The 16605-nt window shown below is 35.0% G+C and overlaps 1 protein-coding gene and 1 long non-coding RNA gene across 3 annotated transcripts; one reads left to right on the top strand and one right to left on the bottom strand.

Annotated features, from left to right (window-relative positions):
• Positions 1 to 416: 416 nt before the first annotated feature.
• On the bottom strand, positions 417 to 6481 carry LOC115996850 (transcription factor SRM1-like). Of its 2 annotated transcripts, XM_031236284.1 has the most exons (3): positions 6194 to 6481; positions 5608 to 6016; positions 417 to 1342 (listed from the first exon to the last, which is right to left on the bottom strand). In XM_031236284.1, the coding sequence occupies exons 2-3, from the start codon at positions 5985 to 5987 to the stop codon at positions 856 to 858; spliced, it is 867 nt and encodes a 288-aa protein (XP_031092144.1). In that variant the 5' UTR covers positions 5988 to 6016; positions 6194 to 6481; the 3' UTR covers positions 417 to 855. The 2 variants fall into 2 exon arrangements, with proteins under 2 accessions (XP_031092144.1, XP_031092143.1); XM_031236283.1 differs by having other exon boundaries at positions 5608 to 6481.
• A 5101-nt stretch (positions 6482 to 11582) lies between these two features.
• Positions 11583 to 13168, top strand: LOC115997466. Its single transcript, XR_004093741.1, has 3 exons — positions 11583 to 12053; positions 12892 to 12961; positions 13052 to 13168. It is a non-coding gene; the product is annotated as an uncharacterized LOC115997466 (long non-coding RNA).
• The last annotated feature ends 3437 nt before the right edge of the window (positions 13169 to 16605 follow it).

Here is a 16605-nt window from a genome sequence, read left to right as displayed (position 1 = left end):
ATATATATATATATATATATATATATATATATATATATATATATATAAAATTCTTATTATTATTATTATTATTATTATTATTGGTGAGACTAATTAAATAAATATATAATAAAAAACCTCACCATAAAATTACTATTGAATAACCTTTTGTACATTGTCTTGGGATGCTTTGCTTATGAGAAGTTTTGTACAATAATTTGATTTGATGCTTATCATTATTTGTTCGTTTGATTACTAATTGTAAATTTCATCATCATAAAATAATAATAATAGCTTCATTATTTCAAAAAATTATAATATTCAATTCTGATAAATTTATTATTTACTTGGGATTAATTTTTAATATCCAAATTCACCGCAGCTGCATCATATGCCACGTCACAGCATAATTGGACATTAATGATAAAAACAAAATAGAAAGAAAAGAAATTGATGATATGAGAATGTAAAGTGAGCACACAAAAGTCCAGAAAATAGGTGCTTGGATATGCTATACACTTAATAGGAGAGATGAGGAAGTTGTTGCTTGCTTGCTTGCTTGCTGTACAACTTAAGTTTGAGGAGAGAATAGCTCTGCTCTGCTCTTAATAAACCACTAGAATAGAAACAACAACTAACTACCAAATCTGCCCTGCTCTCTCCTAAACTAAGTGCTCCCATATCACTAGCTGCATGCAAGCAATCAATCAAATCTTATTTCGATTTTCATACACATAAAATGGAAGGAAGACGAGGACCACAGTATGATCAAAGGCTCGGTCTTTAAGCGACATCATCATCATAATGTATTACCACGATGGCTAGCTCATGTTGAAAATAGCAGGATGAACATTGTTGGACTGGAAAGCAGTTTACCTACCTATGGACAGATGTATGAGGCATTCCAGGAACCACTGCTCCGGGAATGGAAGGTGTCCCATATGCCATGTGAGCCTGCGGAGGAAGATTCATAGGTGTACCGACTGCAGGAACAAGGGGTACCCCTACTGGCTGTCCAATAGTTGTCACCCCCCCATACATGGCAACTCCAGCAGGAGCAGGAGCCACAGCCTGTGGCTTGTTCGACTTTCCAGAAGAACCTCCTGCTGCTGCTGCTGCTGCTGCTGCACTTCCATTAGTTTGTCCAGTAATCGGTCCTTGGCCCACTGAAACATCTCCGCTGTTAACGTTGGTGATGTCATGGATGCTTGATCGCCTCCTATCCTTGTTCATAGAGTTTAAACGGATGAAGTATTTCTGCGCATGGCTTGCAACTTGTGTAGGCGTTCTCGTCACAACAAAGTTCCTAGAAATACTTCTCCAATCACCTTTCCCATATTTCTCCAAACCAAGAAGAAAGAACCTGTTTCAACCAGTTCACGTGTGCTTAGTTACTACTTGTTTTTTAAACAACAAGCTTTGTCACTCATAGCATCCACAGAAGCAAGCAAATAAGTATGCCATACAAATCCACAAGTTTTGGGATTTCAACTTCAACAACAACATTCATGCACTTATACCACTGCACTTAGGCATGAGACTTAGAATTTTACTTTCTATCATGCTAAAGGGAAGCTATTCCTTCCTTGCACTTGGTTGCATATAGTAACTGAATTTTATTCCTTTTTTTTTTTTTGGATAACAAGGGAAACCCCACGACCCTTTTGGGTGTAGGTAAACCTCGCCTTGTGAGCCTAGCCAGCAAAGGACCACAAGTAAACCAAATCTAGGTTACCCATAGTTGACTGGCTCAAACCAAGAGTAGTGCAAGGATTCAAACTCGGTGACTTTGTGGTTACGTGGATCTCTTGCCATCTTGGTTAGGATTACCCCCACTTCTTTTACCCAAACAGAGTCCATAGGTTAATGCAAAATGAAAGAAATGTGAAATTTCATAAATTGTTTGACATATCGTGGTGAAGTGTATAAAGTGCAAAACATAAGTGAGGATGGACTATCTCGTGTCCATGTTCCACTTAATACAACCTTTAGTATGGTTATTTATAAGAGTTATTATTATTATAACATTTCTTTATATAAGAAGGTTTATTAATGAGAAAGAAAAGGTTAATTTTAATCAAGATAATAAGTATTTGGATCAATAATCTTTTCTCCAGTTTGAAAAACAAATAAATTAAATATTACATCAACAGTCCCAATGTTTTTACCCTTATTATAACTACATAACCTGTTCTAATATTCAAAAGGAATGAAAGATGATAATGGACATCATAGAATTACAGCCAGTTGGATTAAGTGGGGATATGAGCAGTCTTAATAACATAAATAAGGAGAAAAGTTTTTGCTATGCAACTAGAAATCTTGAGCAGTATTTAAGTATGCTATCCAACTACTGGAAACTCATAAGAACAGTAAAAATAAGAAGTATCAGTAGGATTTATATATTCAGTACTCAGAATTTAAGTATGTCATGTTTTTTAAGGAAGATGTTCCCAAATATGCATTCTTTAGCTCAGGAAAAAGATGAAATATGCAAGTCAAGACACTCTTGATAAGTATGCAGAAGATACACTATAATGCATTTTGCCCAGAACCCAAATTGTTCAAATTATCTTTTGCATACTCACATCAAATGGTTTTTCCTGCAACTGCATAATTCAATATTTATCTAGCAGATAGTTTCTTATTCCCTCTCTCTTGAATTTAGACACCCTTAGTTAGAGGTAGCGAACAGAGCTCTCGGCAAACTACTCGTGTTCGTGCTCGGTAAGCGTTTGTTTATTAAGGTAAATGAACAATTGAACATAAATAAACAAATTTTAGAGCTTGTTTAATAAACGAACAGAGTCTGAACATTCGTATGCTCGTTTGCTAAGAGCTCGTGAACATGTTCGTCAGTGTTCGTTTAATAATGTTCATGAACATCGTTTAGTGTTCGTTTAAGATGGTTCACAAACAGGCTCATTTAGCCTAATTCAGTTTATTTATTTATTTTAATTTTAAGATACTACTTTAGTTTAGCCTAATTTTTTATACTCGTTATGTTGTTTGTTTGGTTATTGTTAGTGAACATAGACTATTTCTTGTTCACGAACAAATTATAATCATGAACATGTTCAAGTGTTTGTTTGTTTAGCGTTCGTGAACATTAACAAACATGTTCACGAACATTAACCAACACTAATGAACGCTTAACAAACGAATACAAACAAGATTTTCAAAAACCTTAACAAACAAACACGAATACTCTAAAAATCTAAACAAACGAACACGAACAACCTCTGTTCGTTCGTGTTCGGTTTGTTAACAGCCCTACCCTCAGTCCTAAATTGAAGGACTGGATATTTATAAGACTGAGAACAGCACCGTATCTTACATAGATGAGCTAGTTCTCCTATTTCTTGTTTGCAACAATTTTGTGTGTCCCAACCTCCAGTAACCTCAAAAGATAGACCAGAAAAAAAAGCATTATCCATGCTTCTCCAGCATCATATAATTTAAATGGAAGAAAGGTAGTCACAGAAAAAGAAGCCCCCAAAAATACCTAAGGTGTGATCACTCAACAAAGAACACCAACTCATCAATCCCCACCCCACCATTTGCAATGCCAAACATCACAGAATGGGTTTAGATCTTGTCTACAAAACGGTATTCAATGTCCCATTGCCCATATGACCATTCATACAATTTAAGCTTTTGCCGTGCTAGTCAGTAAATCCATTTACATATCTATTAAGAGTCCCACATTGAAAATATAAGAGAGAATATATGGGTTTATAAGGCTATAGGTTAGACTAGCTAATAGATTGGATTCAGTCTTGTAGTGTAGTTTGTCCTGTGTGCATTATAGCCCAGTTAAGTGACCGGGATGTTGAGGTCTATGAAACCACTTTGAGCTGTTTTACTAGGATATATATCCCTAGTGTGACAATAGACATTATGTTTCCATAGGAACTGAGATATCTTTAGCATAAAGTTATTAAGAGTAAGTACAATCTAAAACAGAAAAAGGAGGAATGTTTGGACTTTCTTTCATTTGCTCACGAAACCCTACTCTTGTTCTTCTAACTTCTACCATATGGTTAGTCACAAGTGCTAAAAATAGTAAGCACTAATAAATTTATCCAGAATAGTAGAACAAATAAACCTTTTGCCACATAAGTAAATTATGCTAGGTTAAGGAGGAACAGACAAGAGGATACTTTCTGGAAATTCACTCTTTGGCTGGAGCACACAATGCAAAGTTTCAAGGATATATATATATATACACACACACACACACACACACTACAGGGAAGAGTATATTCCCAGAATCTTATGCTTAAGGTAGCAGATATTTAATATGAGGGACAACTTTTTGACATTTAGAAGAACTGGCAAGTTATATGTACCCACTTTTCGTTTCTGTATATCCTTTTTCTTAAAAGAGGCATTCCAGTTGTCAAAAATCTATATTTGATTTCATCATTAAAGTCATTAGTATCATTGATAGAGATAGAAGAGATCAACAGGACAGGGACAAATGCAGCATCCTCTTAACAGATGCACCTTCCCATTATTAAACTTTGTAGCTTTAGGTTGTTTTGCAGTGTTGGTGCATCAAGACATCACTTCAACACAACAAATAATGCATATAGTTAGGATGGACACATGGAATTATTTGAGGTCCGAAGCATAATTAGTAGAAACCTGTGTCTGGCCAAAAACTTTAGGTCTTTAGCATTTCTCTCCTCCTCACAAAGCAAATCATTTTTAAAAACTTGACTTGAGCTTGCATTGGTCTTTTTTAAAACCAAAAAACTAACAAGCTAGGAATGATATTTGAGAGGATCGAAGGAATGACCAAAATGGAAGATCCTAATATGCTATGAAATAGGGAAATAAAAGAGGAAAAAGACAAAAACGAAAGCTTGGAATACCTAACTTAAAGAAAAATAAACAAAAACAAAAACAAAAAGGACCAAATACTTTGATAATTGAGAAAAGCCACAAAAATTTAGGCAATTTAAATGGGTTAAACACTGTTTGATGAATTACCTATCAGAAATAGCTAATAGTGCTTTTGGATGGGTGGAAAATGCAAAGAAAGAAAATGGGACAAAAAATTGTTTGGATGGAAAAGAGAATGGAGGGAAAGAAAATAAACACTCTATCCAATCAAATATTACCACCTCCAAAATGGGATGAAAATGAGGGGGTACTAATACATTGAACTTGGTTCATTTATCACTCTCAATATATGAATCAAATCTATTTCTCACTCTCTCTCCCTTTTCTCTCATCCAAATACAAAATTGTCTTCCCCTTTTTCCTTTCCTTCCTATTTTCCATCCCATATCCTTTCTTCCAACTTTCTATCTAAACACACCAAAATGTTCTGGAAGCATGCAAGAGTAGTGCAAATTACAGAAAGTGGAGAGCTATCTAGTAATCCAGAGATGAACCACTAAGACTAGAATTTGATTTTAGTTGAGCTTAAGTCAAGTTCAAGCCAAATTTAGGTCAACAAGACAAACAAAATGGGACTGAGGGAGTAAAATATATGAGAGAGGTACTTTTATAAACGCTAATCACGTCATACCTATTTACAAAAGTAAAAAATAAAAATAAAAATAAAAATCTAGATTATTGTATTTGAACAATAACTACAGAAGAATGAGAACTCACCTGTGCTCTTCCTCTGTCCAAGGAATCCCTTTGCGACGCTCCTGATCTGCCCTCATAGACTTTCCATGATTTGAATCACTGTTCGTGTTCCCAGAATTTCCACCTTTCTTGCTAGTTCCTTCATCACCATCATGGCTTGCGGAGTTGTCAGAAGAAGAGTTGTAACAAGGCACAGGTACACAACCAGACTCGATCCTGCTAACATCATCAATTAAGATCTCATAGTGAAGCTTAACCTCCTCTAAGGACTTCCCTGGAACATCTGCTGCAATTTTCTCCCATCTATCCGAAGAATCCTCAGGGTATGTTACCAAGGCATTCTCAAATGCCTTATCTTGCTCTCTCGTCCATACAGCGTTACTTGATTCATCCGCAGTCATCTAGATTTCTCTGAATTCGATTTCAAGTCCTGAATCCAACAAAGTATATGGGGATCAGCTTACCAGCTTGATTTTTGAAGAAAAGCTAGATAACCATCTGGTCCATCTCCATGGAGATTGAATTTTCAAGAAAAGCTACTGCAATCAGGATCTGAATTATTATTCTTGGGCAAATGATGGACTTAATAGGGAGAAACCAGGTGTACCAGATGAAAAAGGTCGTCAGTGAGGGTGAGAAGAGAACGAAGCCCAAAAATAGCCAAGTGTACTGGAGAACAACTTTCAATAAATATCAGAAACCCCCCAAGGCAAGGAGATGGTGATGTGATTTTTTCCCCGAGCTTGAGAATCACACAGTTGTAAAATGTTGACCCTATTGATGAACAAAAGGCAGCTAGCTAAATTTAGTTAGTGCATTATAAATATCTGAAAACCATAAACTGGAAGGAAGACGCAATAAATGAGCAGCAGTGCAAAAGAAAAGAAAGAAGGAAAAAACAGACCATTGAAATTGTTGACGGTGATGGTGTGATAAAACTATTCATGGTTATTAGGGTTATGAGAACTGAGAAGTGAAAAAGACTTCAAATGGATCCAAACAAAGACCCAAAACAAAAAAGTTTAAAACGGATAAAAATGGGTATCCAATTTACAATTACCAAGAACTCTAGTCCAAAATCCCTCATTGATTACAACAGTTTTCACAGCACACCTCCAAAAAATGATAAGTATCCAACCAAACTTCCAACACAATGTAATCAGACAATAAAAACATCAAGTTCGTGCTCACAAAATTAATCAATGAAAAGTGGGTGTCACCTAAATTTTCAAGTTTCTTCAAATAGAATGAAATTTCAAATAAAGTTGTCCCCTTCTCCTTCCAAAAATAAAATAAAATAAATTAGAACACCCACTTGATACTTACCTGGTTTTCACCCAGACCCTTGATTTGGAATTTTGGATTGCTGTGAGCCTACACAGACTCTGAAAGTGACAGCAATTACAGTCTGGGAGTGTCTGTAAATGCTTTTAACTTTTTACAGATTTTGTGATGACATCTTTACTGCTTTTGACAGTTCACCCAATCCCAATTCCCAAACCAGAAAACTTCACACTAGAGATAGTAAACCATTTCTGTTTGAAAAGTAAAATAAAGGAAAAGAGTTGAGAAGAAACCCAGGAATGGGAAATTTTAAGATTAAAGAAAAAGATGGGAAAATCTATAAATAACTAAGTAGTAAACCCTAATTAAAAATTTATCATACTATTGTAATTTCAAAATCAAGAAAGAGAACCGTAATTGCACTCAAGCCAAGAAAAAGCTTTTAACTGAAGCATGCAGAAATAAGATAAAATCAACGGTTATATTTACCATTTGCCCCGCATTGTTTGTATCTCCTTGCAATTACGGCTTCATTTAATTTTTTTTATTATCAAATCAACCCAAAATAATCCCCAAACATGTTTGATTAGCCCAAATTTTAACCAACTATTCCAATTACCAGTAAACCCAACTGGTATTTTTTGGGTAAATCAATTTTTGTTGAGTTAAATAGTGAATCAACTATTATATAGTGTAATGACATATTTATTATCATTCTAAATAGATGGTCTTAGGATTAAATATCCGTGCTAAGTGCATTAATTCTTTAGACTGAAAAATATTGAGAAAATATAGACTTGAGTGTTTTAAAAAATTAGCTTAAATTATTGTAATTTTTTTTTTGAGTACTTGAAAATTTTTATTTAAAACAATTCTTTCTATCAATAGTTTGGGAGCAAAGATGTGAGTTGATTTTTGGGAATTGGATACATTGATTGAAACGCGCTCCCCTTAGCATGCACAGTATGAGTCTGTCTCCATTCAGCATTAATGAACTTTGGACTTGGTAATTATGTTAGTTTGAAATTTGTGTCCTATAAACTCATAATCAAAATTTCTACTTGAATATTGATTCCAATTGTATATGTGTAGTGATTGTAAAAATTAAATTTGTAAGAGCTTGTGTTTCTACTAGGACTCGGGCAAAGCTTTTTCTTTTTTTTTTTTCTTTTTTTTTTCTTTTATCCCTTTAAATCTATAACAATAACATATACATCACTCTTTAATTAAAATTCATCTTTGAGCTTGCATTTATACTCAAGTAGTAGACCGAATGGTCAACATGCGAAGGGTCAACCTAAGAAGAACAACCATTCAAAATAAAAAAGCCAAATAAATACTCAAAAGGTAACCATTCGAGAAGAAGATCAAATCGTTCTTCGAATGACAAACAAAAAAGGTTCAACAAACCCCCCCAGAGGTTCACTAGAAAAGCAATGATGGGTGCTGGAAGGTTATTCCCTTCTAATGAGGATTGGCTTATGGTCCATGAACTTATGTCAAAAGCACAATTTGAAAGGTTTCATAGACACAAGCAACAATTATATTCTAGGGTGCATAACAATGTGATTAGACCCCAATTCCAAAAAGTATATGCGCTTAAAAAGCCCAAAACTTTCCAAAACATCCCTTATGATTATAACATTTTTAATGGCTACATTCCACCTAGGCTTGGATTAATAGGTTCGGGGTACAAATAGATGCCAAAACATACTAACCAGCAAGGACCCAAAAAGGTATGGGTACCTAAATCCAATTAATTTTTTTTATTTAAGGTAAACAAGGATATTTGGTATATAGATAGTGGATGCTCAAGGCACATGACCGGTGAAAAGTCAAATCTATGTAACTACCAAACAGTCAATGGTCCGAAAGTGATTTTTAGCGGTGAAACGAATAGTCAAACAAAAGGGATTGGTGATGTCTTGAGGAATGGACTGGCTATTAAGGAAGTTTCGTATGTAGAAGGATTGAAGTTCAACCTTCTAAGTACATGTCAGTTCTGTGACAAGGGCTATAAAGTGTAATTCTCAAAGAATGATTACCACATCATTAATGAAGAGACAAAAGAAGTTGTTCTTTCAGCAAGGAGGAGAAAGAACATGTACGTGGTTGATTGGGATTCGGCAAGACCGAATGTCTGCCTAATAGCTAAGGGCAATTTAGACCTAAGTTGGGAATGGCATAATAAACTAAACCATCTCAAGTTTAAAGCAGTCAACAAGTTAGCTAGAGGAAATTTGGTAGATGGACTACCAAATGTCACTTATTAGAAGGATATGGTTTGTGAAGCCTGTCAAAATGAGAAACAAATCAAATCCTCATTCAAGTCAAAACACATGGAGTCAACTTTCAGACCATTGAGTATAATTCATATGGATTTGTTCGGTCCAGTTGACCCAACAAGCTTAAGTGGATACAAATATACTTTACAGGTAGTAGATGACTACACTAGGTATACTTGGACTTTGTTTTTGAAGAAGAAGAATGAAACCGAGAGGTTATTGTCCAAGTTGTTGAAATAGTTGCAGAATGAGAAAGGTGTAAGCATAGTAAAGATTCAATCAGATCAAGGTACGTAGTTCGTAAATCATGTCATCAAGGAGTTTTGTGGTGAAAATGGAATTCTACATCAACTATCCGCAACGAGAATGATAAGTGCATACTTGTTCATATTTATACCCCATATATACCACATACTTAGCCTATGAAGTGTTATAATTAGGCATGTCAATTCAACCCGCCCCGACAGGGAAAACCAATCCCCGCCCCGACGAGGCGGGTTCGGGGAATTAATTCGGGGAACGAGGACGGGGATGGGGAGGGTGTTCCTCTCCCCGACCCCGACTCCAATCCCCAGTCCCCGCCCTGTCCCCGATTTCCCGAATATTTTTATATTATATATTATATGTTTATATATATATATATATATATATATATATATATATATATATATATATATATNTAAACAAGGATATTTGGTATATAGATAGTGGATGCTCAAGGCACATGACCGGTGAAAAGTCAAATCTATGTAACTACCAAACAGTCAATGGTCCGAAAGTGATTTTTAGCGGTGAAACGAATAGTCAAACAAAAGGGATTGGTGATGTCTTGAGGAATGGACTGGCTATTAAGGAAGTTTCGTATGTAGAAGGATTGAAGTTCAACCTTCTAAGTACATGTCAGTTCTGTGACAAGGGCTATAAAGTGTAATTCTCAAAGAATGATTACCACATCATTAATGAAGAGACAAAAGAAGTTGTTCTTTCAGCAAGGAGGAGAAAGAACATGTACGTGGTTGATTGGGATTCGGCAAGACCGAATGTCTGCCTAATAGCTAAGGGCAATTTAGACCTAAGTTGGGAATGGCATAATAAACTAAACCATCTCAAGTTTAAAGCAGTCAACAAGTTAGCTAGAGGAAATTTGGTAGATGGACTACCAAATGTCACTTATTAGAAGGATATGGTTTGTGAAGCCTGTCAAAATGAGAAACAAATCAAATCCTCATTCAAGTCAAAACACATGGAGTCAACTTTCAGACCATTGAGTATAATTCATATGGATTTGTTCGGTCCAGTTGACCCAACAAGCTTAAGTGGATACAAATATACTTTACAGGTAGTAGATGACTACACTAGGTATACTTGGACTTTGTTTTTGAAGAAGAAGAATGAAACCGAGAGGTTATTGTCCAAGTTGTTGAAATAGTTGCAGAATGAGAAAGGTGTAAGCATAGTAAAGATTCAATCAGATCAAGGTACGTAGTTCGTAAATCATGTCATCAAGGAGTTTTGTGGTGAAAATGGAATTCTACATCAACTATCCGCAACGAGAATGATAAGTGCATACTTGTTCATATTTATACCCCATATATACCACATACTTAGCCTATGAAGTGTTATAATTAGGCATGTCAATTCAACCCGCCCCGACAGGGAAAACCAATCCCCGCCCCGACGAGGCGGGTTCGGGGAATTAATTCGGGGAACGAGGACGGGGATGGGGAGGGTGTTCCTCTCCCCGACCCCGACTCCAATCCCCAGTCCCCGCCCTGTCCCCGATTTCCCGAATATTTTTATATTATATATTATATGTTTATATATATATATATATATATATATATATATATATATATATATATATATATGTATGTATGTATTAATATATATAAAAGTATATAAGAAAATAAAACCCTAAAAGGAAAGTAAATAACTAATTCCGCCTTTCCCTCTCAAGTTTCAAGTCTCAACTCTGTCGTTGTTGTGTCTCTCTGCTCTCTGCAATTCTGCCGTCTTGCTGCCCTCCTGTCGTCTGCCTTGCGTGGTCGCCGGCTGCCTCCTAGCCTCACTGCCCAAGCGCCCAAATTCTGCCACCGTGCCACGTCTCTACTTGACATCAACGATCGACCTTAGCTGTGACATCGACGGTCGACCCCAGCTGCGATATCTTCAGCCTCTGGTCGTCGTCGACGGTCGACCCCAGTCCCCAGCTTCTGCCACCGTGCCACGTTTCTGCTCGACGCCTAGCGGCCTAGGTAATTCCTTTATTGTTTATTGTTTATTGTTTTACAATAATTCCTTCATTGTTTATTGTTTTACAGTAATTCCTTTATTGTTTACTTCTTGAGTGATTAGTGTTTATTGTTTATTGTTGAGCAGTGCCTTTATTGTTTTTTTTTTTTTTTTTACAGTAGTTCTTCATTGTTCCAGGAGTGGTTTATTGTTTTATAGTAGGTATTAGTGTTTATTGTTTTATAGCAGTTCTTCAAGGAGTTGTTTATTGTTTTACAGTATGTATTAGTGTTTAATTTATTGTTTACTGGCAGTTTATTGTTTATTATTTTACAGTAGTTCTTCAAGGAGTTGTTTATTGTAATTAATCATTGTTTGTGATTGATGTAGTTGTTTATTGTCTATGTTCCTTGTATTTGATGTTTATACTTTATACGTTATCGTTTAATAAGTATGTAAACATTCACAATAAACTAATTTTCTTTTATCATTATATTATATTAATATTTATTAGAACGGAAGGTGATAATTCCCATTTAGGCGGTTGTGATTCATTTACTCCAACGCCTATGAGTTCACCATTAGAGTACCCTAATTCATTCCCCGTGGATTCACCTAGTGCTAGGAATGAAGCAGAAACTCAAGGAACTAGTCAAACTGTTGAAGGTTAGCTTCTTGTGTAGTTTAATATTTATTAAATATTAAAGTTACATTTTGTTTATTAAATTACTCCAAACTGTTGAAGTTTATTTTTTATATAAACCTTGAAGGTGAGCGTGAGCCTAAAGTTGATGAGAAAAGATTAAGGTCAGCTGTTTGGGAATAATTTACAAAGATTAAAGTTAATGGGATAAACAAGGCGGAATGTAATTACTGTAAGAAGCTACTTGGGGGAGAGAGTAAAAATGGTACAAAACATTTGCATGATCATCACAAAGTTAGGTGTTGTTCAGTTCTTCTTTCAAACATTTTATGGAGATAAAGCTACATCAGAAATTGAGAGGGTTAAGACATATTGCAATGATTTGTGCCATGAATATGAATGTTCTTCAATACCAACATCTTCAAGTAAACACGTCCAAATTGAATGGGAGAACTTGACTCAGGGTAACCTAGTTAGGGACAACTTGAAAACCTTTATGGAAAGTGCAACACATTTGGCTGAGACATCAGAGTTGGACTTGTATTTAGAGGCTAAGAGGTCACCATTTTGATGATGATTTGGATGTTTTATCATGGTGGCAAATTGAAGAAAAGAAATATCCAACTTTGAGTAAGGTTGCCAAGGATTTATTAGCTATTCCAATTTCTACCGTTGCTTCAGAATCTGCTTTCAGTACTAGTGGTAGATTGGTGTCGCCTCATCATAGTAGACTTCATCCAAATATTTTGAAAGCATTAATGTGTTCTCAAAGTTGGTTGCTTGAAAATAAGAAATTTTATTTCAACGAATTATTTTTAATTGATTATTCATTACTTTACCATACTAAAATAATATTTGTAGGTTATTGCATCTTGGAAGATTATGAAATTGATGAAGATTTACTCCTTCCTCAAGAATTAGAAGCTTAGAGGTATTTATTAAATTATGTTGTTTAAAAGTTTAACTATATATATATATATATCATTACAATTTTATTATTCAAATTATTATTATTTTTCAGGTTATTATTGAAGAGTTACTACTTGAACCTTGAGAAGTTGAGAGTTTAAAACATGAGAAATGAGAATTGAAGATTTGAAGTTTATTTGTTTTGTTATGTACTTATATTTGGACTTTGGACTTTGAAGAAGTTTGAAACAATTTCAAGCTAAGTGTTTGAAGTTTGAACATTTTATGATTATGTATTTTTGTTTGAAAGTTGAAAGTCTTGAAACTTTGGATATTTGTAGTAAGAGTTGGATATTGTAATTTTATTAATCTATATATTTTGAATTTGGACTTTGAAAGTTGAAAGTGTTTCTTTTAGTTTTATTAATCTATAATTTTGGACATTGAAAGTTGAATAATATTTTCTTTTTTAAATTGACAGCATTCAAAAAAAAATCCCCGTGGGGATTCCCCGTCCTCGAAAGATCCACGTGGGGACGGGGATGGGGAATTATGATTCCCCATCCTCGCCGGGAAACGGGGCGGGGACGAGGAATGGGGAGACAATTCAAGGATGGGACGGGGACCCCATTCCCCACCCCCCCCCGCCCCGTTGACATCCCTAGTTATAATGGTGTTTAAAATGATCCTTATTTTGTACATTTGATCAATTAGGCACAATTCATCATCTTTGAGTAGAAGTGAAGGATTTTGGAACATTTTGGATGAATTTGGAGTCAATAGGAGCCAAATATGAAGCTATGGAGATGGATGCAACACTTTCAAGGGAGCCTAAGAGCAGCGTTTTCAATGGTCTTGGTCATTTGGGCAAACCAAAACAAAAGAGAAGCAAAAAATCAAGGCATTGCAATTCTCGCACTACACGTTGATGTCTTAGTATTTGGACCATATCTCGGTCTAGGAATGTCCAACTGAAGTGATTCTTACGCCGAAGGGCTGCAACTTTCATGAAGACCATTAAGCCATGTTTTGAAGTTTTAAAGGTCAAAAGGCACGACCAAGTGCATTGACATGCCTAAGGTTCTGCCATCGAGGTAGTAAGCAACATTTCTAGGTTGATTTTTGGCACGGTCGTGCCTACCATGCTCTGCTCATATTTAAGCTCATTTGTATCATTTTCAACTCGGTTATGACACATGGTCGAGCCTCTCCATTTTCTACTCATTCCTTTCATATTTTTGGATTAGATTAGACTTAGATTTAGGTTTCTTAGCACTTTTGAAGTTTGTAATCTTGAATTTGAAGCTTGGAATTGAAGATTGTTCTCTCATTTTCAATAGAAAAGTTGTATTTCTTGTTATCTATTTCTTTTGCCTTGTGTTTTTTATGCTATTTAATCATGAGTAGTTAGTTTATGGGCGTGAGCTAAAGTTGTATTGCCTATATTGATGCTTTGTTTGTGATAAATGCATAATGGGTAGAACTCTAACCTAGGGTTCATGTGTTTATGAGGGTGTTGTAAATAGATCTTGTTGATGTTTGGTGTACACATCCATTAGCATGTATTTGGAGGATTCTTGGCTACAACGAGAGTTGGGTCGAGGATTTGAGCCACCCCTTGCATAAACCCAATTTGTTCCTATGAAAATAGGGGAAATTTGGGGCTTTAAATACTTTGTGTGCTTGATAGACTTGGAACTGATACATCACGAGAATGGGAAATTGGGGGCTTTAGATTCCCACCATCAGGGAACACCACAACAGAATGTTATTGTCGAAAGAAGAAACCGAACACTCAAAGCAGCAAGGTTAATGATTTCATTTTTCGGTTTGCTTAAGAGATTTTTGGCTGAAGCTGCTAACACATCATGCAATTTTGTACTTTTGTAGACATTTTAGAAGTCTAAAAAAATGTATAAAAGTCATTAAGTGTTTGTGATATAAGAATTCTATAGAAGACTACTATCTACATACTTTATTAAAAAAAAAAAAGAATAGAGAGGTTTTATAAGACTTCTTTAAAATATATTAAAATCTATCATTTTAAAAGTCTACAAAAATTTATAAAATCCTAAATTGAATGTATCTCTAGATAGGGGTTTGGCACTTTCGCATGAATAATATTATTGGAAAAATATTTTCAAGGAATGTATTTGATGAGAATAACTTAAATTAATTAATTAACATGTTTGAGGATTATATTTGAGATAGAAAACTACTCAAGACATGAAAAGATTATCAGAATATAGTAAATAAAATTAAAAAAAGAAGAGACATGCATCTTTAGTATGGATCATATTTGAGATAGAAAACTAGTCAAGAATACTGACTACGTACATAGATGCAAATTTTTTGATAAACATTAACCAGTGTGTAATGGTGGGAAAGGAAAATTACTTATATTTATAAGAGATCTTTAACCTATCACCAAATAAATATGTAATTCAATAAATTTCATAGATTTTCAATCACCCAGGAATAAGAATCCTACCCCCTAGGTAGGATTTACATTCATTGATACCATCGAACTGGATTCCTAGTTGACTCGAACTTTTCTAAATCAAAGATTACACAAAACGTGAAAATAATTTTTCCACCTTTTAAATTCACAAGAAAGTTTGAACTTTCCTAGCTACCAAATGCTTTCCTAATGTTCAGAGGGGAAAAAAAGTTAGTGATGGATACCCCGACTAAGGTAACTGACCTGAGAAGACCGGTATTAGGAGCCCGCTGGCTGGCCGAGTGTGAACGGACATGTAACTCGGGTTGTTTAAGTATGTGTGGCTCAGCCCAGGTAGGCAGTCGGGAGGCGGTGCCCGACCGGGTGCACTCCGAGAGGCGATCGCATGCGGAATTAGGAAACCCGAGGTGAAAATTTAGGAAATTTTGTCTCAATCAGAATTTGGTAATAGGCGGCCCTAAATTGCCTTCCTAAATCATATTTGTTAAGAATTATATTTATTTCGTTGAATAAGCTTATTATTCTTGTATAAATATTCCCTTGGGGTCACATTGTAAGGGGGTTCATTTTTTCTCTCGAGTTAAAATACAAATACAATTATTCTCTTTAAATTTGAATATTCTTCTTTAAGTTACGGTAGTGTTAGCCAGCCGAAACGGTTTTCTCACAACCGTAAAATCAACAGTTAGCACCATTTATTATAGTGAGGGTTCGTTTTTAATCTTTAATCAGTTTGACTGATTTGATCATTCAAACTCTTTACAATCAACAAACATTAGTCCAAAATACCCTTATGCCATCTACTCCACCATAGATTTCCTTTATACCATTTTAGTTGGGAGAAAACCTGTTGGGAATTTTAGTTGTGTTGAATGATAAAAAAAAATCTCATATGAAATTGATGGAAATCCAAACGAGAGTGGCATTAACTATTGAAATACATTTGTCCTAGGACTAGGAAAAAAATGTTTATTTCATGTTGGACATTTTATTTATCACAAGCAATATAATGAATGTGTTGTAAATAAATTGATGTAGATATTACTAGATAAATTATATTATGATAATATCTCTTGATTCGTTATAGACTTATAGTTATATTAGAACTCTATATATAAGGTATATATTTGATTGATGAATAATAAAATATTGATGATTTCTCACCGTATCTCTTCTCTTTTCTTTATTCTACTAGTTTTTTACCC

Source organism: Ipomoea triloba, chromosome 11 (assembly GCF_003576645.1).
Source record: "Ipomoea triloba cultivar NCNSP0323 chromosome 11, ASM357664v1".
NCBI lineage: Eukaryota > Viridiplantae > Streptophyta > Magnoliopsida > Solanales > Convolvulaceae > Ipomoea > Ipomoea triloba.
This window is presented reverse-complemented; position numbering and strand designations above follow the sequence as displayed.